The sequence below is a fragment of the Falco peregrinus genome, chromosome 1 (genome assembly GCF_023634155.1).
Source record: "Falco peregrinus isolate bFalPer1 chromosome 1, bFalPer1.pri, whole genome shotgun sequence".
Taxonomy (NCBI): domain Eukaryota; kingdom Metazoa; phylum Chordata; class Aves; order Falconiformes; family Falconidae; genus Falco; species Falco peregrinus.
Window position 1 is genome coordinate 59,950,148 of NC_073721.1, and position 23,769 is coordinate 59,973,916.

The window sequence follows — 23,769 nt, forward strand, 5'->3', positions numbered from 1 at the left end:
TGAAGATAGGTAACCACAGAGGAAGGGGGGATGTGAGAATATAGAAGAGTTTCATGAGTGTTTGTGGCATAGATAAACAGGCAGAGAAGATGTACAGCACCATGGCCCTTTCTATCTTAATTCAAAGTGTTTTTATCAAGCTGATGCAGGCAAGGGATAGGAACTGCTTTTTCCCATCCAAAAAGGGCTGTTGCTGAGGTTTGGCTCTCAGTGCAGAGGATGGCTCTTGGATCCTTCTTGGAGTTGACAGTAATGCTTTCTCTCCCTTTGTCTTCCTTCAGCATTTCTCAGAGAACCTGGATCACTTCTCTGACAACATGGAGGATTTCTCCAATGACCTCTTCAGCAGTTTCTTCGATGACCCAGTACTGGCTGAGAAGAACCCACTGCTGGACATGGACCTGGATCCACCCACTCCAGGCATCCAGGCAGAGCACAGCTACTCCCTCAGTGGAGACTCTGCTCCCCAGAGCCCTCTTGTGCCTGTCAAGACTGAAGATAATGCTAACGGTGAGCATGAGACGTGCGCACTGCACTGCTTCGGGCACATCTGTTAGCAGAGGCTCTGGCCCGCTTCCATATATAAGGAAAAACTGGCTAGTCCCTGGGCTTGCGCATGGCTAATCCAGGGAAGAATTTGATCTGCCATTGTCAAACACAGCCTACATTTTTTCCTTCAGTTTGTGCTCTGACAGTCACATTGCTCCTTTGCCAGGCTAACTGTTATTTACGAGGATGATAATGGGTTGTGGTTCAGTGTGCTGCCAGCTTCTGGCAAGCAATAGGAGAGGCAATGTCTCTTTAGGACCCTGCAAACCTGGGTGTGGATGCCCTAGATCCAGGTCTGTTTTGGCATCAAGCAGCAGGGTTTTGGCTTGAATATAGGAAGCATGAGTCTCTGGCTGCAACCAGTGCTGGTACATGTGGAAAGCTAAGTGGCTTCTTTACCGGCAGATCTTTTAGCAAGAGACAGAGAGGAACAGTCATTTCAAAACCTATTTTTAAAACAATTCATTTCTGGATAATTTATGATGGCTGGATATTTTTAGAGCCATCCTTGCAAAGAGTCCTGTAATTTGCGGGACTGTGTGGGTGTCCCAACAGCTGATGGACACCAGGCTGCCTGAAAAAGCAGTGGCACAGGCTCAGCATACACAGAAGAAAGCAATTCCTTTGAGTGAGAGTGAGACCTGGGATGGAGGCTTCCCTCTCATGGCCAGGAATGATCCCAACTCTTTGGTACAAACGCCAAGGCAGGAGGAGATGAGATGGCCTCTGCTGCCTCTTTGGTCCCTGTGAAGGGCGCAGCCGTCAGTGCCACATTCCTTAGGGACCACTCAGAGAGGTGCTGGGAGAGAGGCTCATGGCAGGTCAAGCAGGCTCTGCCTTAGTATCAAAAAAGCTTTCCATTTGCACTTCTTTTTCCTTAGCTTTAACCCAAATACAGTCTTGGAGGGCACTCAGCCCAAACAGGCAACCAGGCGACTAAAAAAACAAATGAGCATGAGCGCATAAACATCTTTATTTTGCCCCTGCAAATGAATAGGAGGAGATGAGGCTTGGAATGAGAAGCAAAAAGCATGAGTTTGTAGAAAGCAGGGAAATGAAGTCTGCCTGCATGAAGCTACCTCAGGGACTCCTCTCTGAGACACTTGTCACCACTTCTGCTCCTCTCTTCTGTGTCTGGACATGCCCCTGCTTCAGCTGCAGTGTCTCCAAGGCAAGACCGTCACTCCTCTGACTGGAGTGTAACACTGATCCTTGGGCAGAGGCCAGCACAGGGTGTACAGCACATAACCTAGGAGAGCTTGAGATGGACCGGGCACTTGCTCTCAGAGGGTGCAGATCACCTCTATACAGGGAGTAGGGCCTAACACTAATGTGGCAGGTATAGGAGTATATATATGTAAATATATATATACCCCAGTCTTGCAGCAGGATAATTCAACCCATCTTTCCAGGGCTATCTTGGCTCGTAATTGGGTGTGAGTCATATTCTAGTGTAGCCCTGAGTCAGGTCCAGTATTTGCAACACTGTGCAGTCCTTCTGGCACAGCTCCATCCAGTCTTGGTCCTTTTAGACACTCACTTCAAATTAATTACCCAGGAATGGCTTTTCTTTAACATTAAGCAAGCTCTGCTTAGTCTGCAAAGCTCCTCAGGAATGCCCAGGCTCTGTGTAGGCTTGGAGCTGACTGAGGCTTGCTATTTATGTGCTTTCTCCCAGCTTTTCTGCAGATCTCTAAAACACTTCCAATCCTGCCCCTTCCCACATGGTTCCTACTAACACAGGTCAGCTAGGGCAAGCCACTGGGTGCATTGTGACCCTGCTTATCAGTGGAGTTTGCTTTCCAGATGGTTTGCGCATACAGACTGGCTGCTTCAGTTCTCAGTGCTAGCCCTCAGTACTGCAGGGTGTGATTCGATGCCAAGAGCAGGGGAAGCCAGGGTTGTGCAGAACAGCGGGTGCTGGACCAGCCTCGGGCTAGTGCCCCCACCCCTCTACACGTGCTGCTTCCTCACTGCTCTTTGCCTCACCTCCTCAGCCCATGGCAGCTACGGATATCTGTCAGCTGTACTTCTTGCCATTAGGTACAGAGCACCAAGAGCAGAGGATGAGCTTCCTGGCATGCCTCACCCAACAACATACAGTGAAATCTGCAGTGGTTACAGACGGGCCATACCTCTGAAACATCCTCTCAGGCAGCAGAACATAGATGTGTCCACACAAAATGCCTCCTTAGTCCCCCATTGACCCCCCAATGGCTTATGTGTTTCTGATTCTGTAACCCAATCACTCCCCAGATAAATCTCAGAGGGTGGGAAAGAGAGCAGGGTCAGAATGTAGACAGGAAATGGGAGCACAGCACATACTTATTTGGGTGTCTGCTCCTTGGACTGTCTGGATTCACAGCACTGGGGGCTGCTCTCCCACTGAGTCAAGTCTGAATGAGGAGAGCCCTTGGTGGTCTGCTCTCCCTTGTCTGGTAACTTACTTCAGCAGCAGCCCTCCCAGACAGAGGATGCCCCATGCCTCTGAGAAGAAGAGAAGTGCAGAGCTTTGCAACAGAAAGGGAGGATGAGGAAGATAAGGATTAAAATCACAGTCAGGCAACTTCAGGTTAGCCAGTAGAGAAAATGTTCCCACAGTGGGCATAGTGAAACCATAGAAGAGTTTTAATGGGGGAAGCTGTGGACTCTTCATCACTTTCCAGAGGAGTAAGATCAAATCAAACAAACATCTGTCAGGACTGACACAGGTTTAGTTGGACTTGCCTAGAGCAGCGGGGTAGACTGGAAGACCTCTCAAGGTCTGTCATCTTTGTGACAGGCTGTAATCAGGCAGAAGAAGTCAATACAAGTTTTCGGCTGCAAACACTTGTGGTTGTGTAACACCTTGCCTCCTTCCATCAGAAAGGGCTTGTCAGCATACCAGGGGTAACCGGGACTTCACTACCAGCTGCGGGTTTGGTGTCCTTAGCAGGACAGAGAAAACGCAGTTTAGTCTGTGCCTGCTCAGCAGCCTCTCTGTTGTCATGGCTGTGCAGTGCACCCCTGCCTGAGACGCTGCCTGATGAGTCGGCTCCACTGCATTGTGGGAAGTTCTAGGAAGCAATCCAGTATGCACACAGCACAGCCACATGAACTCGTGTCTGTGCTTGAAGATGTCCAGTCACACAGGGAGCTGGAAGGAATGAGCTTCTGCTAGAGACCTATCTAGGCAGCAAAATAAGAGGTGCTAGACCAAAGACAGGAAGACAACATATTCCATTGGCAAGAGCAACACTGTGTTAACTGATACAATTCTTGCACAAGCTTAAACACCACTCTGTCCAAGCAAAAAACAGAGGCAGGATTCTGCCCCGTCCTCTCCTGAGGGCAACAGAGACTGAGTTGGGCAAAGACGATGTTAAGCTACCTTTTAGTTCAGATCGCAGCTCCCACACAGACAGCTGCTTGCTTTTACTGTTTTTTTGTGCAGGCTTTTCTGGAGCTGAGAAAGACCTTTCTCTCCCTCTTCTCTTGCCAGGACATCTTCCAGACTGAGACCTTCATTGCAGAGGTGCTTTGAGCAGCAGACAGCTAGGCAACCCCTGTGTCTGTGGGTGCTGTATGCAGAGAGCAGGGCAGAGGGGTTGGGGAGTAAGCCCAGCTGTGGCCTCACGTTGAGCCAACTGGGGCACTGTCTGGTGACACACTTACCAATAGCTTGTCCTGTGTCAAGCCAAATGCATTTTTGGTTGTCAGATAAAAAGAGGAAGGGAAGGGAGAAGGATTAGGGAGGAGGATGCAGGCTCCAGGCCAGCTAGGAGTAGCTTTTTGGCAGGCTGGAGTGTTTGAAGAGCAATGAGGGGACCAAAACTTCAGAGCAGAGCGCAGGCAGCTCCCCTGCCTAGCAGGTTTTTTTCCCATCTGAGCTGCAGTTTATCCACCACTACCTGAATCCCAGCTCCTGGGATCTCTACTTCCAGTGACAAGCCAGGCTTACACCACAGATGTGCGTGAGACAGAGCAGGCGGCGAGCAAGGGGAGCATGCCCACATAGCATCATTCAGTTCTCTTCAGACACTTCCTTTCCCTTGCTGCTGCTTCTGGCCCTGCCAGCGATGGCAGCAGAGCATGGCTGTAGGCAGCAGTCCTCCTGAGCAGCATGGAGTGGAGGAGGGAGCCTCAGAGGTGACACTGAGGGGAGCAGCCATAGGAGCAGCCTCACAAGTAGGTGCCACATTGGACTTCCTTCCACAGAAATGGACCTCCCTCGTCTGCTGTCGTGCAACAAAGCTTAGGTACTTGCCATAACATCGGTGGGAGGCCAAAGCAGCACTGTCAGCCTTTCACTGTCATTGTGCTTGCCCTCTCACCGGCTCTTTAGCACAGAGATGGTGCTCTTCTTGGTAACGCACCTGGCAGCTCTGTGATGCTGGCCATGCTGCCTAAGGAGCAACAGCCCAGCATCCTCCTCTCCTGGAGCTCTAAATAAAAATAAGCTCCAGAGGATGAGACTGAGACATCACTGAGGGAAGAAACCCTGCAGCTGTCCTCCAGCACTCAGGCTGCACAGTCAGAGCGGAGCAGAGCCACAATCCCTCTAGCTCTGTCCTGTCTGCTCCCTGCACGCTGGGGGTTCATTCTCTTTTGTACTCTGTGTTGTGGGCCTGCACATGCTTGTGTGGTGACAGTGCTAAACTTGGAAAGGCAGCCTCCCCAGACGGGGAGAAGCTGTCTGCGTGACTTTTTTTTTTTCTTGTCCTGTTCTTGCTTGAGTTTGACTCTCACGTTGTGCATGTTTCAGAGCTGGAGAATGGAGTGTGGTCGCTGGGGCCCAAGCTCTGCTCCATCATGGTGAAACAGGAACAGAACCTGGCTCTAGACCTGCCTGAGTCCCAGCTAGCTGCCAGCTCCATACCAGTGCTGAACCTCAACCCTCTGCAGAGACTGCCAGTCCCCGAGGAGGTGAGCCCATCTAAGATCCATCGGGAACCTGGGCTCTCACACAGCAGCAACTGTGGTGATGCAGACCCAGCCATGTGACTGCAGGGTCCTGCTAGGCGATTTAGCCACTGGACAGACAGGAGAAGGTGATACAAAGCCCAGATACTGCACTATTTGTCGTTCTTCTCTTGAAACGGCAGGCAGAGGAGCAGCACTCCTGATGAGCACTCCTAGAACCATGTCCTTGATTCTGGCAGCAAAGCTACAAGACAACTTATCCTTCCAGAGGAAATGGTGGAAGGAGGGTTTTGTCCAGCAATGGAGGCTTTACAGTCTTGGTTAAATACAGGCATGTTTCCTTGGCACAAAGGCCAAAGGCTTTAAAGCTTGCACGTGCTAGAGGCCTGTCCCCTCATTCTGCCAGTATTCCTATAGTCACTCTTGGCTTATTTGCATTTTTCAGAGAACAGTGTCAACTAACGTGTTGCCAGTGACCTCACTATTCCTGAGAATAGACCCCCACTCTGCCACTGCCTTTTTCATGGCCTCACGCTTACCATACAGCCTCTCACTTTTCTCAGCTGTTCACTGGAAATGGAGGTCCCACTCCAGGTCCTGCTTGCTTCTTCCTATGAAGCAGCAGGAATTATTATTTCTAAGTAACAAGGGACCAAGTCTTTTGGTCATATCTAAGTTCTTAAGAAGTCCGTTTGTTTTGAAAGAGGCTCACTTATGCCAAGGGTGTGAGTTGGAGGCTCAGTTCAGCTGGCCTTGAGTCCAGCCATGTTGGATGGGAAAGTCTGACCAGTCTCACACAGACCTTGGCGATCTTGTAGCAGCTCAGTAGGTAACAGCAGAGCATCTCTGGGGTTCACTTCCTTTTTTCACTCATGCTGAGGATCTTCCCATTTAAACAACCATCCAAAACAAATGGGTACTTCCAGCCAAAACTGTGCACAAGCTTCCTCCATTATTTACACAGCTTGAACTTGCTGTGCCCTCAAAGCTCTGCTGTGTGTGCTCAGCAGCCATACCATGGTGCTCTCTCAGCTGTGTTTACAGTCTGGAGGAGTTTACAATGTGTCTGTTTAGTGTAAAAACTCCCCCAGCCGATAGTGGGCTGGGGGCTGGTGAGCCAGGGATCTGAGGGGCAGCATAGCCCAGATGGGAATAAATCTACTCTTTATTTAACTCTCAGCCCCCTCTGATTGGAAACAGCTGCCCAGCAGCCCTGGTGAAAATGATGTGAGCAGGACAGGGGGTTGTTCTGTCTCTGGTTCTGTATAACCTCTACACTCCCATTTCTAATGAAGGCAGATCAAAGAGGGACTTCCCGTGGTAATGCATAGGTTGTTTCTGTCTGGGTCTAACAAGGGAAGAATTACCCAGGATAAAAGTCATCACCCTTTTGGAGGTACTTAGTGCATTGCTTGGCAGCATCTGCCACTGCCTCTTCCTCTGCAAACGTGTTTGCACTCTGTGTGCCCAGTGACACAGACTTCAGGGGGCTTATATTTGGACTCTTGGTTTCTGTTATGGGTGGTGAGAGGCTGCTTTGGGGCAGACCTGTGAGATGGGGCAGGCCAGAGAGCAGGGAAGGAGCAGCTATGAACAGAACTGGTAGGAACCCTCTGGGCAGAGAGGTGGCAGCACCCAAGAGCTCTTTCTGCTTCTTTTCCACAGACTCCCATAGAAATGACTCCAGCACCTGTGATCAAAGCTGAACCCAAAGAGGTGAACCAGTTTCTAAATGTGCCTGCAGGTAAGAAGATAGAATTTGCTGGTTGACTTACATCCCTCTATATCACTCAGATATAGATCATTACTATACAGGGAGGAAAGACAACACCTGAGGGCAGAGCCATGCACACAAGGTAGCACTGGGGCACAGACCAATAGAGGAGTGAGTGCTGCACTGTTCCAACTCAGATCAGTGTCTGGACCAGCAGCCACACAGAGGATTGTTCATCGGGGACTCCCAGGGAAAACAGGCTACTTCAGCAAGAGTGCCTTTAAAATCCTCAGAGAGGCTGTAGTGTTATCCAAAAACAACCATCTGAAAGTCAGGAAATTCAGGATCCAGTTTAATTTGAAAGAAACCCAAGCATCTGAAAATCTGCCGATGCACAAATGAAAGCACTATAGGAACTCCCACTGCCACAGAGAGACATTCCTTAGGCAGATTCCCACCTCGTTAAGGCCCCGAGGGCTCTCCAGTACAAAGTGGGGGCAGTTTTGAAGCGCTGGAAACCAACTGAGTGATCAGAGCCCCTTTGGATCAAGTGTACTGGCAAGTGTGTGAGCTCTGCAGTGCTTTTGGAGGAGCTTTTCTCTCACAGATTTTCCTGTACTTGTGAACAGGCTATGGAGCAAAACATCAAGGGCTTTGTACACCATTTTGGTTGACACCAGCGTACCTTACTGCTTTGTAAATACCCTCACTGTCTTGGCAAAGACCCTGCCAGCTGTCTGACTCCTGCAGTTCCTGGTTAGCACATTTGAGGTCAGCCTCGCCTCTGTCTTGGGCAGTGCTCAGTCCAGCGTTGTTCTCAGACCCAGCCTGTCTTATCAGAGTCATCACCCTCTCCTTTCAGTCCTGTGTTATGGCAGTGCTTTTCCCTGTTGCTACTCAGGGTCCTGTTTCTGTACCAACAGGATGACATGACGGCCATTGACTTGATCTCCTTATTTCTCAGTAGATGACCTGGTGCAGATGCCTCCAACTCCACCCAGCAGCCATGGCAGTGACAGCGATGGATCTCAGAGCCCCCGGTCCCTGCCTCCCTCCAGCCCAGCTCGACCTGCTGCTCGTTCTTCTACTGCCATCTCCTCCTCACCTCTCCTCACAGCACCACACGTAAGGAGGCAGCAGGATGTCACTGGGACACAGGGCTCCTTGGTGCTCAGAGAGAGTTGGATTCTTTCCAAGGCTCATGTAGGGGATCTTGCCCTTGTTAAGGCCTCCAAGCTGAAATGCTCTGGCCAGTCAATGTGATGTCTTAGCACAGGGATGTGAGGATGCTCACAGGAGTGAGGAGAGGCACAATGAGTCTTGCACAATGCCTACCAGCAGCTTCCTTGCTTTAGCAAGTGCTGTCTGTCACCTCGTACTTTGGGAAGTGGCCTGTGCACTGCAGGACTTTCTGAAGAGGTTAATGGAGGAGAAAGGAATAATTGAGAATTCCCATACCCAGACTGTGTTTTAACCATCGCCCAGAAGTTCTTTGGCAGGGTCCTGCAGTGTAAACGTGTGGCCAGCCTCTCCATGGAGAAGCAGATGCCCTCCAAGTAAAGGAGGAAGGCAGCTGCTGGGCTGTGCCCCCCAGGATCAGGTTGAGAACAGGAAAGAGCACTGCCCTGCACCAATTTGTACTGAGCCCCTAGCTGCTCTGCGAGGCTTTAAGGAGGTTCACTGGGATAGAACTCCTTGCTGACACTGACAGGTGTTCTCTTTGTGTTTCAGAAGTTACAAGGGACCTCTGGCCCGCTGCTCCTGACTGAAGAGGAGAAACGCACCTTGATTGCTGAGGGCTACCCCATTCCTACCAAGCTGCCCCTCACCAAAGCAGAGGAGAAAGCACTGAAGAGGGTCAGGAGGAAAATCAAGAACAAGGTGACTGCAAAAAAAATGTAACCATGCAGTTTCCATGATTCCAGAATGTCCTCAGCTGACCGGTGCTATAGTTACCCTCGCCTCCTCAGCTGCAGTGCAGCTCAGAAAAGGTGGTGTCCCAGAAATGGTGCCATGGTGCATCTCTGCATGCATGCTGTGCATGCAGCTATATCTGGGAAGTGTGGCTTCCAGCCCAGCTCCTGGGAGCGCATGGCCTGGGATGGGGCCCAGAAGCTAAGGTCAGACAAACCAGCTTGGTCAGCCCTTGCTGTGGGGGCAGGGAAGCAAGAGCCATTGCATGGTGCAGGATGGGTGATCCACAGAGCTCGTTAGCCAGGCAGAGGCTGTGAGACTTTCAACTGTGATTAGAAAGCATCCCATGGGAGAAGTGATGAGACCCTGAATTAGTCACCCAATGACTCAGAAGTGGTCTGGGGCAGAATCTGCCCAGATGGCCACAGCACGTACCCGTGTGAGTCAGAGGAGTTCAAAGCAACGCTAAAGATGCTCTCAGCTGCAAGGGGGTCAGGCATACTGCAATAAATGGTTGTGGCCTACAGGCCAAAGAAAACTGCATACCTACAGCATCCGTCCCTCCCGGTTTTGGTCTGGAGACTGGTAGGAATGGCAGACTGAATGGAAGGCAACTTCCCCATTTGCCTTTAGGGTGCTGTGTGTGCAGGGAACAGACAAGATGAGGGAACCACAAAGAAATGTCTAGAAGCTTATGATACTGACTCCTTTCTGATGGCTGCCCCCTCAGATCTCTGCTCAGGAGAGTCGCAGGAAGAAGAAAGAATATGTGGAGTGTCTAGAGAAAAAGTAAGTTCTTTTCAGTCTTACCTTTGGAAAAGGAGTCCTGTCCATGCACAGCCCCGCTTTCTAGTGCTTTTGTCTCTGAATTGCTCAAAGAATACAGTTCCTTGCAAGGCTGGCTGCACATAAGTTTGGTTTGGGATCCTGCCCCTACTCCCCTCCCTCCTAGAAATCCTCTTGCAGGGTAAAGATTGCTTTAGAAACCTTGTGCTTCCAACTGCTTGGTTTGGCTCATCCCCTGCAGAACACAGGCCATTTTGGCTACCAACAAGGTGGGATTTTGGGTAAAAGTCATGTTTCCCCACTAGAAGTTGCTTCTGTTTTGTCTGTCCTATAACCAGCAGGCCCTCTGAGGGCACTGACCACGGGTTTTCCCTCTCTCTTTCCCCGTGAGGGTGGACACACCCACATTTGATAGCAAGAAAAAACCTTGCCACTACAGTTGTTTCCCACACTCCCTCCCTTCTACTATTCCCTGCATGAGCTTTGCTTTTCTCCTTGCAACCCTGAGGTCCTGCACATATGGTAGGTATAAGCCTAAGGTATCATCACATGACACTGACGGGGTAGAAAATAACCCCTGAGGGCCTGATCCTGTGATCCCCTCTGTACTAGCAGCCCCTTATAGGCATTCGCAGGCAAAGAAGAATTCCAGGATCCAGGTGCAAATTCACATTTCTGTTTAAATATCATCATCTTTCCTGTTATTAACACCACCTGAGATCAGCAAAATGGAAAAAACCAGCCCGCAACCCCAGCTTTAATTAACTCTTCTCCCTGATGCTATTTGTTTATCTTCTCTAAGCATGCAGAAATACTGAATAAATCCAGATGACTCAAGGCACTGTCAAGTTCTCATGTCCTTCCATAAGCAGCACCTCGGTGTGCACGTGAGTGTGCGGAACACGTTACTTCCAGCTAGCGTCCCACACTGACACCCAGCTCCGTCAGGCTGGGGCTGGGGAGTTGGCTGGCCTTGCTGAAGTGGCAGGGCCAGGGCTTTGTGCTGGGGCCTCATCCCCAGACGTGGCTGTGGTGCCTGTATGTACTCAGTGGTTTGTTACGCTAGTGCATTGCTGTGACAGATGGCTTTCAAACAATGCCAGGTTTAAATGTGAACCAAAAGCAGCATTCAGTGAATTTTTTTAATGGAACAAAGTCTTTGGTCAACTTGGCTTTCTGTAAGAGCTGGTTTGTCAGAACCTGTGCTTGGGCCCTTCACCATTCAGTTTGACACCTTCGCTGCAAGCCCAGTTTTTACACGGAACGCCTGATTCGGAGGCTGTGCTGGAAGCCGGCAGCAGGCTCAGGCCGCGGCCCTGGCCTGCCTCCCTGCGCCCTGGAGCCATGCCCCGGCCCCCGGCCCGCCGCAGCCCGGCCACGCTCCGAGGCAGCGGGCGGAGGCTGCGGGCTCTCTGCTGCCCCCCAGCGCCTGCAGCCGGAGCTGCCCCGCGTCCGCACACCGGGGCCCGGCTCTCACCCCCAAGGCGCAGCCAGGGCAGGTTCCCAGGCGGGGTGGGAGAGGTTTGAATTTGTCCCCCTCTTCCTTTTCCATGCTCCTTAAACGGGGTTTGGAAGTGATGGAAATGCCTGCAAAACCTCGGATCTGTCCTGACTTGACCTGCTTGTAACAGGGTGCTACTGGCTTTCCCAGCCCTGAACTGGGAACAGGAACACGTAGCCCACCTGCAATCTCACTCCTGGTCCATTGGGGCTGACTGTCACCGGACAGACCTGGAACATCTGGCTCCAGGACCATATTCGCAGGTGATGGATGAGGCCACTGAACTTCCACTCCCCGAGAGAGGCAAGGACTACATTTTCCTTACCTGTCTGGCCTTTGTAACTAACTGGCCATGGGTTTTATTCCCGCAGGGTTGAGACATACACGACAGAAAACAATGAACTCTGGAAAAAAGTGGAGACCTTAGAAAATGCAAACAGGTAAGAGGGGCTAGACCTGACCCTCTGTGGGTGGGGTGGGGTGGGGTGGGCAGGTAGGGAAGCTGGGGTGTGCTGGGGCAGAGGGATAAGAAGAGAAAGGCAGGCTCCTCCAGCTCCTGGTGGGACGGGTGCTGCTCGTCGAGGCACTGGTTTTCAGCCCGTGGCAGCAGCAAGGCAGCTGGGTTTGGTTAGTGAGCCTGGAATGTTTGTGTTGGGATGGCCAGGCTGTGCTGCAGCAAGGGGAGGGGAGGGAAGGCGCATTTCTCATATCTCTTCCTCCTTCTCCCTGCAGCTGTTTGGGCTCATGCTGCTCTCCCCATTGCACTCCAGGCCTCTGGCTGCCTCCAGGGTAGCTGCATTGAGAGAGGCCCTTCACACCAGCCTCTCAGACCCACTGTTTCTGGTCTTGGGCTCTTTGGAGGAATACAAGGCCCTGGACATAATGTGGCTCTTTCAGGTTTCTCTCGAGAAAGAGCTGAACAGACTTGTTGAATACAGGGAAAGCCCATTCCTCTAATAAAGGTGGAGATCCCAGCTCCCACCAAATCCAGGCCAAACCCCTGCCTATGTGGTACCCTGGCCCTTGCCTTGCCTCTTTCCCTTGCAAAGCAAGCCTGGAAAATCTACCTCCCATCTGCTGCTGCTGCTGCTCACCTGAAAGGGGCAAGCTGCTCCCACAGCCTCAGAACAGGCCACTGGCTCCCTTACCTAAGAATCTGGTGAGCACTTGTGCTTCTAATATACAGAGCTGGCTAACTGATCACTAGGGAAATTTGCTTCCTTGGAAGCAAATAATGGAAGATTCCCATCCCCACTGCAGGGGTGGGCAGCAGGAGCTGGAGGAGGGCCCAGCTCTTCTCCCTCTTGCTGAGTGCAGCAGGTGTGAGCAAGGGCAGGGTCAGCTGCAGGGCTGGGGACGCACACACTTATTTCAATTGCCCCATTTCTGTCACCCCCAGCTTGAATTAAAGGGGAAAACCACAGCCGGTCCCCTCTCGCCCACCCCTCTGCTGCCACTACAGCTCATGGAGCACTCCTTGAGGCTCTGCCTCACTCCTTCCTCCCATTCATGACACCAGTGCCTTAGCCCCGGCTTCCAGGCCAGCCACCGGTGCCGGGGCCAGGGGCTGTCAGGCATGGTCCAGCTGAGGTGTGCCAGTGGCCAGAGCCTCCCATCTGCCCAGCTGCTCTCATCCACAGGGTACAGCCTGCCGCCTGGCCTCTCTGGGAGCGTGGGCAGCCCTGCTGCTGAAAAAGCATGAGCCCCACCCTGCAAAATCAGGAGATTGTCCTAAAAGCCAGGATACACTTTTTTTTTTTTTTTCCAAAAACACATTGTGTTCTTTCTAATTGGGGTTGTTTTTTGAGCACTGCCAGTGGGACGCTCTGTGCTTCTCTCCATATGTACAAGGAGCACAAGAGGATTTGGAAAGAGGCAAAGCTGGGATTCTCCTGCAATCTCCTGGCTCCAGGACCTGGCATTTTATAAAAGCTCAAACATATTTGTGTAAAACAGTCAGTGCTCCCAGGGGGAAATACGCATAGTATGCATTTCAGTAATTTGCAGCTCTTGGGAATGGTGTGATCTGTAGTCTCCCTCATCCCAGTTTTCTTCACCAGCCCAGTGAAGGGTTTGGTGGATCTTAGTAACACACCCACCACTGTTTTGTGCTTATGTGTGCCAATGCCCGCATTCAGTTAAACAGGGCAGAGAGACCTTAGCACGTGTTCCAGCTGGGGCAGCCAGAGAATGAATTGTGGAACTCAAGATTTGGCTTTGCCCACATACCTCTGCAGAGCTTGCCGAGACTGAAGAAGCTGGAGGGGATCATAACTGGTTTTTATTTCTCTCTCTGCCATATGGTTCAGGGCACAGGTCATGCTGCAGAGCTTGTGTCCCTGAGTGAAGTGGGAGAAGGCAGGCCTGTGTTCAAGGTCTGACATGACTACAACATTAATCCTCCACCCCAGAGCTTGGTTTTCATGGTAGCCTGCCTCTCCATTGCTCTGGGAGTTGACTGGCTGGGCTTTGAGGCACCCAGGAGTCCTAAATGAATGGGACATTCATATTGGTGGGTAGTTGCAGTGAAGGTTGTGGTGGATCTACTGGTGAGGAGACGGAGGGTGTTACCTCAAAGTAACAGCACCTTGGGGTGTTGCTCCTGCAGTACCTGCACACTGTATCTCAAACTCACCCTTTTTTGCTTCTTGCTTCCCAAGGCTGCTCAGTTGGAGAACTTGGGCAAGATATAGCAAGGGGGAGATACTTGTTTTCACAAGAAGGGAAAATCAGGGTAAAATACGAAGGGAGTAGTGGTATCATTGCATCATTTACTGGCTGCTACCTCCTTATCAAGTTTTGATTTGGGTTGTTTCCTATCCCAGGACTCTACTCCAGCAGTTACAGAAGCTGCAGGCTCTGGTAGCTGGGAAAGTCTCCAGACCTTACAAAATGGCTTCCACGCAGACCGGGACCTGCCTAATGGTATAAGCTTCATTTCCATCTTCTTTATTGGCCATGCTTCCCCAGACAGCTCTGTCGATTGTCTGTCTCTGCCCTCTTCCTCACTGCCTGGCTCTGTTGTCCGTTATGTCTGCTCTCTCCTTTCCTGTTAGAGTCACCAGAACGGGGCCCTGTGTCATATATACATCAGTATTGTCAGTTGTTTATGCAACACCATTAGAACAATTCCTGCATTTTCACTGTCTTGTTCTTTGAGCAGAACAACACTTTGTTTGGTTTTCATTGGCTATCGGCCATTCAGCAAAAATCTTCAATGAGCTTCCATCATACTGGGTAGTTTTCTTTTGCTGAGTTGGTATTGCTTAGTGTTTAAGTCAGCAGGGCAGATGAACATTTCAATATTCCTCCCAGTGGGCATTACCTTGTGTTTATCAGCAAGAAATGACATCTGTTCTTGCTATGCCTGCATATCAGGCTTTGTTAAATCCAGCTGAAATTCTCTTAATTTGCCATTTTGACTAACCAAAATTATCCGGAGTTGTCTGTTGGTTTTGGTAATCCATGGTTGCCTCTCATTTCTCATAGTAGAGGGTCATGGTTAAGCAATATTGGCTTCACTGTGGAGTTTGGGGGCACGCCAGTATGGCCGTAAATAGAGTCAGTTGCTTATTCGTCATCTCATTTTTTGCCGGGGGGAAGTTTCTGATCCACAATAAAAATATAACCTTCAACCCTATGATGTCTTTGCAGGATTGTCGTAGCAACGGCTTGTGACAAGTTTGTCAAAGTTAGTTATCTATATCTAGTTATCACTTCCATACTGTTAACAGCCATGAAATACAAAACAGATGGTGAGGTGCTTGCCACACTTTCTCAGCACCCTCAGTGTCCTGAGAGGTTGTTTTTTGCTCTCGGTTCAATGAATTTCCTCGGTTCCAGAGCCCCCGCTTGTAATTTCCAGCACTTCCTCCTTTCGAAAGCTGCTCAGATTTTGCTGCTCTTTGCTGCCCCCATGTCAGACCAGATTTTAATGACCGACTGTCCTTTCTGCGGGCTGCTCTGTGGCTTCGCTCCGGAGTTCTTTCCACATTTTCGGGTGTGACCCAGCTGGTCCCAGTGACTCATTGCTCCTTAATGGAGCAGCTCATCAGAGCACCCCTGGCTCCAGCAATTCTTCTTCACTACTACCTGGAACGAGCCAGTCCAGAAGAGGGGCCTTACAGACAACGCCTGTGCTGTAGGCTGATAAAATATCTAATTTAGCTTCCCAACAATGTCTTATCTCTGCTTGCTGCTCCCTTCAGTTCCACAGCATCCCAGCCCACACACCAACTCTCTCAGGCTTCCTAGCTTTGAAGCATTTCAAGAATTTGTAATTTGCTTTTCTATCTTTGGCCAGTTCCTCTCATAGGCCTCCGAGTTTCCATTTTCAAATACAGCACTCCTTATCAATCCTTATCATGACAGATATGTGGAATCATCATGCCTTGCAGCATGGGAGTGGAGCAGAGTACCCTTTTTATTTAGCCCTGTGCCATTCCTGCTGTATATTTGTCCAGCCAGTTCCTGAAGGCCTCCAATGGTGAGCAGTCTTCAGCCTCCTCAGGCAAACCATTCCAGTGCTTTGTTATCTTTCCCAGATAAAGCTTTCTGGCTATCTCATCTCAATCTTGCTTGCAACAGCTTAAGCCTATTACAACTTCTTCTGCCCACTGTAAGGAAGATCAGTTTACCCTCCCTTTGTGTAGCTACATTTTACTTGTGCAGCTACATTTTACATATTTGAAAGCTATTGGTTTTTGAGCAACTCACTTCAGTCTGGTTGCTAGATCACCACTATTTCTTCAGTCTTCCCTTGTAGGCTGAATTACTGAATCACTGCTTGTTCCCAGAGCTCTCTTACAGACTTTCTCCAGTTGCCCCACATCTTTTTGGAAGTACAGGACCCAAAGCTGGACACAGGGTTCCACCTGAAAGCCAGTACAGAGCCAGCCAAAAAGCCTGTTCAACACTGCCTGGGCTGAGATTTGCCATTTGCAAAGTGACACCACTGGCTTGTGCCCACCTTGTGCTCCATTTTAACTCTCAGATCGTCCTCTAGTACAGCTGCCTGGCCACGTAGTCACTAACATGTTTCCTCTGTTAACCAGACCTGCTGCCTTGCAGGTCTCGGCGTTTGTCTACATGGATCTGCCCACTGTTCTCTTGGACCACTTCTCCACATGGTCAACATCATTCTGAATCTGAATCCTGACCAAAAGCCAGTCTGCTCGTAGTCTCCCCCATCTGCAGATTTGATACAATCCATCATCCAAGCCAAGCTTAAAAATGTTGGATCTTGCCAGAGCCATAACGGCTCTCTGCCACTCCATCTGCTACTTCCTCCCAGTCTGACGGTGCAGCATGTGATAACTATGTGCTCAGGATGTCTTTTTTTGATTAATTTTGCCTCCACCTTTCCAAATGGTTTTGCAGTAGTCTCCTCTAGATTAGTCCCCCTCACTTTTGAAGAGGTCAAAATGGTGAGACAGTAAAAAGCTATGAGATGAATGGTACTTGGAGTCAAACCAAGAGTTATTGTTATGGAGTGTTAGAGAGTTTGAAGTGGAACCAAATCAGAGCATCAACCAGAGTTAACCTGAAACAGAGTACAAACAACACTGGTTTGCAAAGCCCCAGCTGGAAGCCATGTAAAGCGAGAAGTTAAGTATACAGGTCTTTTGCAGCCCGTAAAGCCTGTTTTGTTTTAGAAGAGAGTAACAGGCTTCACAGGGCTGGCTCCCCTTTCTAGAAGTTGGCTGTGATAATTTGATCGATGGGTTGAGGCCAATTGTATGAGGTTCAACAGGGCTCGGTGCCGGGTCCTGCACTTGGGTCACAGCAACCCCACACAGTGCTACAGGCTTGGGGCAGAGCAGCTGGAAAGCTGCCTGGGGGGAAAGGACCTGGGGGGTGGTTGACAGCTGGGTGAACGTGAGCTGGCAGCGTGCCCGGGTGGCCCAGGAGGCCAGCAGCGCCCTGGCTGGTGTCCCACACGGCGTGGCCAGCGGGGCCGGGGCAGTGCCCGTCCCCCTGCGCTCGGCACGGGTGAGGCCGCCCCTCGAGCCCTGGGCTCAGCTCTGGGCCCCTCACGGCCAGAGGGACACTGAGGGGCTGGAGCGTGTCCAGAGCCGGGCGGGGGCTGGGGGGGCTCAGCCTGGAGAGGAGGGGGCTGGGGGGGCCTGGTCGCTCCCTGCAGCTGCCTGACAGGGGCTGTGGGCAGGGGGGGTCGGTCTCTGCTCCCAGGGAACAAGCGACAGGACAGGGGAGGTTTAGATTGGGTTTTAGGAACAATTTCTTCATGGAAGGGGTGGTCAGGCACTAGAACAGGCTGCCCAGGGGCATGGTTGAATCACCATCCCTGGAAGTATTTAAAAGACATAGACATGGCACTTAGGGACACGGTTTAATGGTGGACTTGGTAGTCCTGGGTTAATGACTGGACTCAATGACCTTAAAGGTCTTTTCCAACCTCACTGATTCTATGATTCTGTGAATTGCAAGAAACATCTATTCAGAATTTACTTTTTCCCCTGTTTTTGTGGGATAAGGGTTCTAAATACCTTGTGTGCCTGATATGATGTGCTTAGTGTCTATGCTGTCCACACTTAATTTCCTTACTTTAAAAACAGCCATGGAGAGTCTGGACAATTAAAATCCCTTTTTACATAGTGTAGAATCCCTGTGCTATTTATTTGATATTCCACATCTCCTGGAATCGACTGGTGGTCAAAATTACCCTGGTGTACCAGCTTCTGTGCGTTTCTTAGGCATGACTATTCCAAAATAGGTGGCTATTCTGAAAAGCACTCAAGAAACTGCTGTCCCCACAGGTCAAACTTAACTAGTTTATGCATAGGTAGTAGAAATCACCAACAGATGCGTTGCCTCTTCGGTGTTGCTCAGTCTGAGCACTGAGCTGGCAGCAGCTTGTTACAAACCACTCACAGCACATGGGTATTCAGATAATAAGTATTTCGCTCTGTATCTTTTCCCATGTGCCCCTCTCGCTCTGTACTGGCAGTTCCTTAAACGCCACAGAGTCCCTTACAATCAGCACTGGCATCTCACGGCAGGTTTACTGTTAGGGCAGAATTTGCAGACAGGTGCAGACCTACCAGAGGGGGATTTCCAGGGAGCTTTCATCTGCCAGTTTCCTTTTATCACTGCCCAGTAGCTCTGACTGGTCTGCCTGACAGCAGAAGGCACAGACACATGGTCCTGAATAGTGCATGTTGAGCATAAATTTAACCCTTTCCTTGCACTTTCTATCCTTGCTATCAGGTATTAGGCAGCTGCAGTTCTGCTGTCATTTCTGTCCTTGCATGGACAGTAGCTTCACCTTGCTATGTGCTGTGGTGCCTCACAGATTTGTCCCAGTGAGCTTGTTTTCTTACAGCACACTACAGTTGCTGCTGAGCCAATGGTCAGGTTCCCTTTGGTCGAGGCAGAGTTCATCCCTTCTATTGAGTCTCCCTTTTTCTCAGCTTGTTCCCCAGCTATGCCTTCCCCCGTCTCTCACCAACTGGCTGAGCAAGGTCTCACCATTGAACCAGAAGTACTTCAAATAAAGGAACACTAGGAAGCTTCTGACTTCCCTTCTTAGATTTGCAGCAGAGATTAGCAGAGTGGGCCCTTTCCCTCCCTGGGGGACCGCAGCAATGACCACACATTCTCACACGGCCTCATGCTTGTGTGCTGCAGGGGGAGCATTTCCTCATGGCTAGTGGCACTAACTCTGTGCTGATCTCTCTAGGTGCTGGCACTCTGCTTCGTTCTGATCCTGGGATCCCTGGTGCCCTGTCTCCCTGAGTTTTCTTCATCATCACAGACAGTGAAAGCAACACCAGCACCAGACATTTACACAACTAGTAAGAGTGAGTCTAACGTGGTTCCTGCATTTCACCCTCTTAACCCATTTCCAGTTCTTGTCTTGATGCCCTTGGTTCAGGGTAGCGTCCTCCCCTTGGTGCCTACCCCATATGCTGGGGCTCTGGTGAGGAGAGAGTCCTGGCCTTTCAGTCTGATAACAGCACCTTGTTTGGGCTTGTTCTCTGCTAACCATTGTCCCAAAACATGACGAGTGTCAAAGGAAGGAATATGAGGCAAAAGTTCCAGGGCTGATTGATTGTCTTCTGAAGAGGCTATGTGTCCAGGGAGGCATTTACCTCCTGAAGCTGGGGGGAGATGGGTATCCTGCACAGCAGGCATCCTGCACGGTTACACATGGACAAGGCCATAGCTGGGGGAGCACATGCTGAAACCACCACCCTGACCCACATCCGTTGCAAGAGACCTTGTCCTCATTGTTAACCAATGCTCTCCTTTTTTCCAGTTCAGTCACGGAGCCTCCTTTTCTATGATGAAGGTGCTGGCTCTTTAGAAGAGAGCTATAGCTCCTTTCTAACCATGGACCATCCTGAGGGGTGGGAGCCCAAAAAAGGGCAGTCTGAGGAGGGAAGGCCTCACCTGGCCAGGACACATGGGACGGCCAAATATCTGAGCAAATCCCAGCTGGAGGGTCCTGACCAGAACCAAACTGACCCAACTCTTGCCCACCTCAAAGAGCGGTTCCATGAGAGGTAAGCAGCTGGGGGCCACCCTCCGAGCCCCAAAGCACAGCGTGGTGTCTGGGAGTGAGCAACAGCCCTGTCCCCTCTGCTGCGAGCTGAGGACAGCTGAGCTGCCCGGGATGCAGTTAGCTAAAAAGCAGCGGCTGGAGGAGGCCCGTGCTGGCAGGGAGCATAAGACCAAGTTTATTTTTCTAGAGCAGAAGTTCAGGACTCCATAGATTAGTGTCCCACTGGCACAGAGCTGAGGAGGACTGGTGATTCAGCGGGTCCCAGGCTTGCTGGTCATTCAGTGCCCTGGGGAAGGGCTCCATCCCTGTCAGAGCAAACCAGCTGGGCTCACAGAGGTGAATTTGCATAGGAGGCTGCAGTGAACCTTGACTGATGCCTTGTCTTTTCTTTTTCTCAGGGAGACAAGCTCCAGTGAGACAGCTGAATACTTGTAGCAGCTGCTGGACCTCAAGGCCTCATCTGTCTGATTGCAGGATTCCCCTCCTCACCAAGCAACTGAGGGGACTTGTCGGGAGAGGACGCTGCATTCAGACACTCCTAATCTGGCCTTGGGTTCAGCTTCTCCCCTTCCCCATGCCCCCCCGTTAGTACAGATCTCTCTGAGGGGAGTTGCAGGACTGCCAGAACCAGCAATAAATGTCTGGCGAAGCCCTGAGACACCCTCTTCTCCTGGCCTTACCTCCTGCTTAAATGAGCACTACCCTATGGATGTGGGCTCACCTTGGAGTGGAGGGAGATCAGGGGAAGCCCCCAAACTTCTCAGCTCACTCCCCAAAGCCTCCAGATCAAGGGGGCTGTCCCCAGGTGTGTACCCCTTGGCTACATCAGATGCACCTGAAGGAGGGAAAGAAAGTGCTGGTTTTGCTGTCCTGCCTGGGGGGCTTAGGAGTGGGTAATACTGGTGCTGGAGAGATGGCTCTGGAGAGTTTGAGCTCATTCATTCCTTTCCCTCCATCTGTTAGTACACTTCTGCTTCCATTGAGAGAAAACCTAGTTCTTCCTTGCTCTAGTTTTCTCTTGATGGACATACCTACATAACTTCCACACCAACTATCTGCAAAGATCTGCACGCAAACGGAGTGGGGGAGACAGATCCCAGACAGATAAACCACCGTAAAAATTAGCCAGAAGCTTCTGGGCAACCAGAGCTCTGAAATAAATAACAATTTTTTCCCCACAACCCAATTCTCCCCACCCTTGGCACCCTTGCTTTGGCAGGGGTGGTATTTCTTTTTCTGTTCCCAGCTTGGGCCCTACAGTGCAGTGCTAACCACGTCAGTGGCCTTCTCACTTTTTGATCTGAAGCCTCCCGCTTTGAGAGTGGGTGAGAGAAACCCGCTCCCATAACCTGATCCCCATCCCGGCTCTCCATCCCTAGCTCTGCTTCATGCCACGTGGGGTCTTTCTAGGAACCACCAAGGAGAGCGCTGCAGCCTGTTGGAGGGCTGTTGGATAGCCATCGTTCCCCTCATATCCTCTGTGTGTACAGCAGTGTTGTGAAAGCCACTGAGGACATACTGGCATCTCTGGTGACAGGTCTGCCTTGTCAGGAAAGAGGTGGCATGTTGGAATTGGCCAGGGTCACCAAAGAGTCTTTTAGACCTTTTCCTTCTAAGTGCTGGCACCAAAGGTTGCGAACTCTTGCCACACCACCCTTCAGGCCAGACTTGCCAAGCCTGGTGCTGAAATGACCTCATCTATGCCATCCTCTTCAGCACCCAGACACCCATTTCTGACCCTTCTTCCTCCCCGGCAAAAGCCCTGCTGAAAGGCTCAGGTGTCTCCTTGCTCCATTCCCTCAGCTGCCATTTGATGGAAGGACAATGCGAGACACGAGCGTCGGAGATCTGGGATGTGGCAGGCTGCCCTGTGTTTGTACGTGCGAGTCCCTGTCCAGGCCAGCTCTCACAGCAGGTTCCTCTGTGGCTTGTTCCTCTTCACGCACCCTGGACTCACTCTGCACTGCCCCAGCCTCTCCTCTCCCCCCAGGCTGGGAGTGGAGAGGGCTCCCTGGAGAGGAAGGTTGGGATGGATCCTGCTCAAGGACTGGGAGAAGTGAGGGAAGGGCCCTCACATCCCTCTCTTCTCCCTTTTGAAAACTGTTTTTGCCCTCAAGCCGTTTAGGACAAATTTGGACAGAGGTAGCTGCAACCATACAGGCATGGCCAGCGGGGTGAGGAAGAGGAAGGCCTTCAGCGTAGTGCTGCTCTTCTCGAGGTTCACAGAGGACCCGCTGGTCACCAGATACCACTGCATTCCCCATCCTCCGCCTCCACCCCAGCTCAAAGAACCACTGCCGGGTCCAAGCACGCCCTCCTCCACCCCAACACTTCCACTGAGCACGTCCCCGTGCCTCCCACTCCCACCGTTGTACAGAGACCAAGAGCAGAACTCGTTTGTACATAATGAACCTTATTTTGTATTATTGCCGATCCCTTAAGATATTGTATTTTGGAGACTCTCAGATCCTATTTTCAGTATTGTATTTTATTAAGAATTAGTGCGGGCTTGGCATCTATGAACTTCTTTCTTGGTAGCAGCTCACTTTCCCCTTATACTCCAGCAGCTGCCTCTTCCCTCCTGTTTGATTTTTTTTTTGGTTGTTTTTTTGTTTTTGTTTTTTCAAGCCGCCTTTTCCCCTCCTCCTATCACTCGCTCTGCATTTGCTTAGTGAAGCAAAATAAAAATAAAATAAAAAGATGCAGCATCACCCTGGGTTGATGGCTCCTTTCATTGAGGCATGTTTGTCACACAGCCCGCACAGCTCCTCACCTCCTACTCCCCGACGGTCCCATTCCCTGGCCCTGTGCAGAACTGGTTCAGCGCCGGGACCTTGTGCTTAGTGTCGGGGGCTAGAAGCAAACTTGCATGTTTTATTTCCAGTAGCACTGTGATTTCTTCTGCAGTTCTGAACAAGTCAGAACTGCCTCAGTTTCTTACCCCCCTGCGAAATACCACTAACATCATCTTCTTGGAAAGGTGGAAGATCGTGGAAGAAAGTTAATGAGGTGCAGTGAGCTTCTCTGATGAAGGGGCTGCGCAGGGGTCTGTACAGCAAAGACATTGCTGGTAGCACCGTGGCTCTGTCCCATCCTGTCTGAAAAAAATACTTAAATCGTTCCATTACCCATAAAAGCAGAGCAGCTGCATTCAGATCGGCGAGGACCGGGGACCTGGCTGAGCCCGTACCTCTGACGGTCCACTGGCATCTGCGAGAAGTGACGGGGTTTGTCCTAATTTTGTGCAAAACACAAGGCGAGAGGGGCTCTAGAAAATGCATCTTTGTTTTCTGGAAAGAGTTAGGTGGGTTCGTTAGAATTTGCATGTTGAAACAACTTCTCCTTGTGATCCGGCCCCCCACATCTGGGAGGCAGCTTGGGCAGAGGCCCCTCACAGAGGTGCTGAAAGGTGGCCCGCAGGGCTCTGCCTTTGCCGCGGGAGAAGGGTATGAGGCTCAAGGCTTGCAAAGGTCTCTTTTGGCTATGAGTAAAAGCACTGAGCTGTTGCCATCCCGCTGTGATAGGGCTGGCCGCTGGACAGTGGCCGAGAGAGAGAGGAGCGCTCTTTTGGCAGCTGGGTCTGTGCTGCCGAGCGGTTTGGCGTGGGATCCCCCGCGTGTTTCTGACACAGCGCTCCGCAGGGCTCCCTTCCCCGCTGCTCACCCACGGGAGCAAGGAAGTGCCTGACCTTGCCCAGCGGTTTGTGTCCTGGGCCAGAACTAGCTGAGGGTCTGACATTTTCCCTGCAGCACCTTGTCCAGAAGCCCCCTCCTGCCCCTGCACCGGCCTGAGGCACCTTCGCCCCCTGCACCCACCACTTTTCATCTGAGGGAGGGGCTCCTGCTTTGCTTGCCCTGTGAAACATCACCCGGCTCTTCG

The 23,769-nt window shown here is 51.1% G+C and overlaps 1 protein-coding gene across 3 annotated transcripts in view; it reads left to right on the plus strand.

The window, feature by feature from the left end:
• CREB3L1 (cAMP responsive element binding protein 3 like 1) overlaps positions 1–22,601 on the plus strand; it is a 47,041-nt gene extending 24,440 nt beyond the window's left edge. For 2 of the 3 annotated variants that reach the window (XM_055793396.1, XM_055793402.1), the window contains exons 2-12: positions 282–510; positions 5,294–5,454; positions 7,117–7,195; positions 8,130–8,290; positions 8,897–9,046; positions 9,810–9,868; positions 11,738–11,806; positions 14,192–14,291; positions 19,066–19,186; positions 19,645–19,891; positions 20,289–22,601. In XM_055793396.1, coding sequence (XP_055649371.1) covers positions 282–510; positions 5,294–5,454; positions 7,117–7,195; positions 8,130–8,290; positions 8,897–9,046; positions 9,810–9,868; positions 11,738–11,806; positions 14,192–14,291; positions 19,066–19,186; positions 19,645–19,891; positions 20,289–20,325 — 1,413 coding nt within the window. In that variant the 3' untranslated portion in view covers positions 20,326–22,601. The remainder of the gene's footprint in view (positions 1–281; positions 511–5,293; positions 5,455–7,116; positions 7,196–8,129; positions 8,291–8,896; positions 9,047–9,809; positions 9,869–11,737; positions 11,807–14,191; positions 14,292–19,065; positions 19,187–19,644; positions 19,892–20,288) is intronic. The other variant, XM_055793401.1, reaches the window with a different exon arrangement.
• The last annotated feature ends 1,168 nt before the right edge of the window (positions 22,602–23,769 follow it).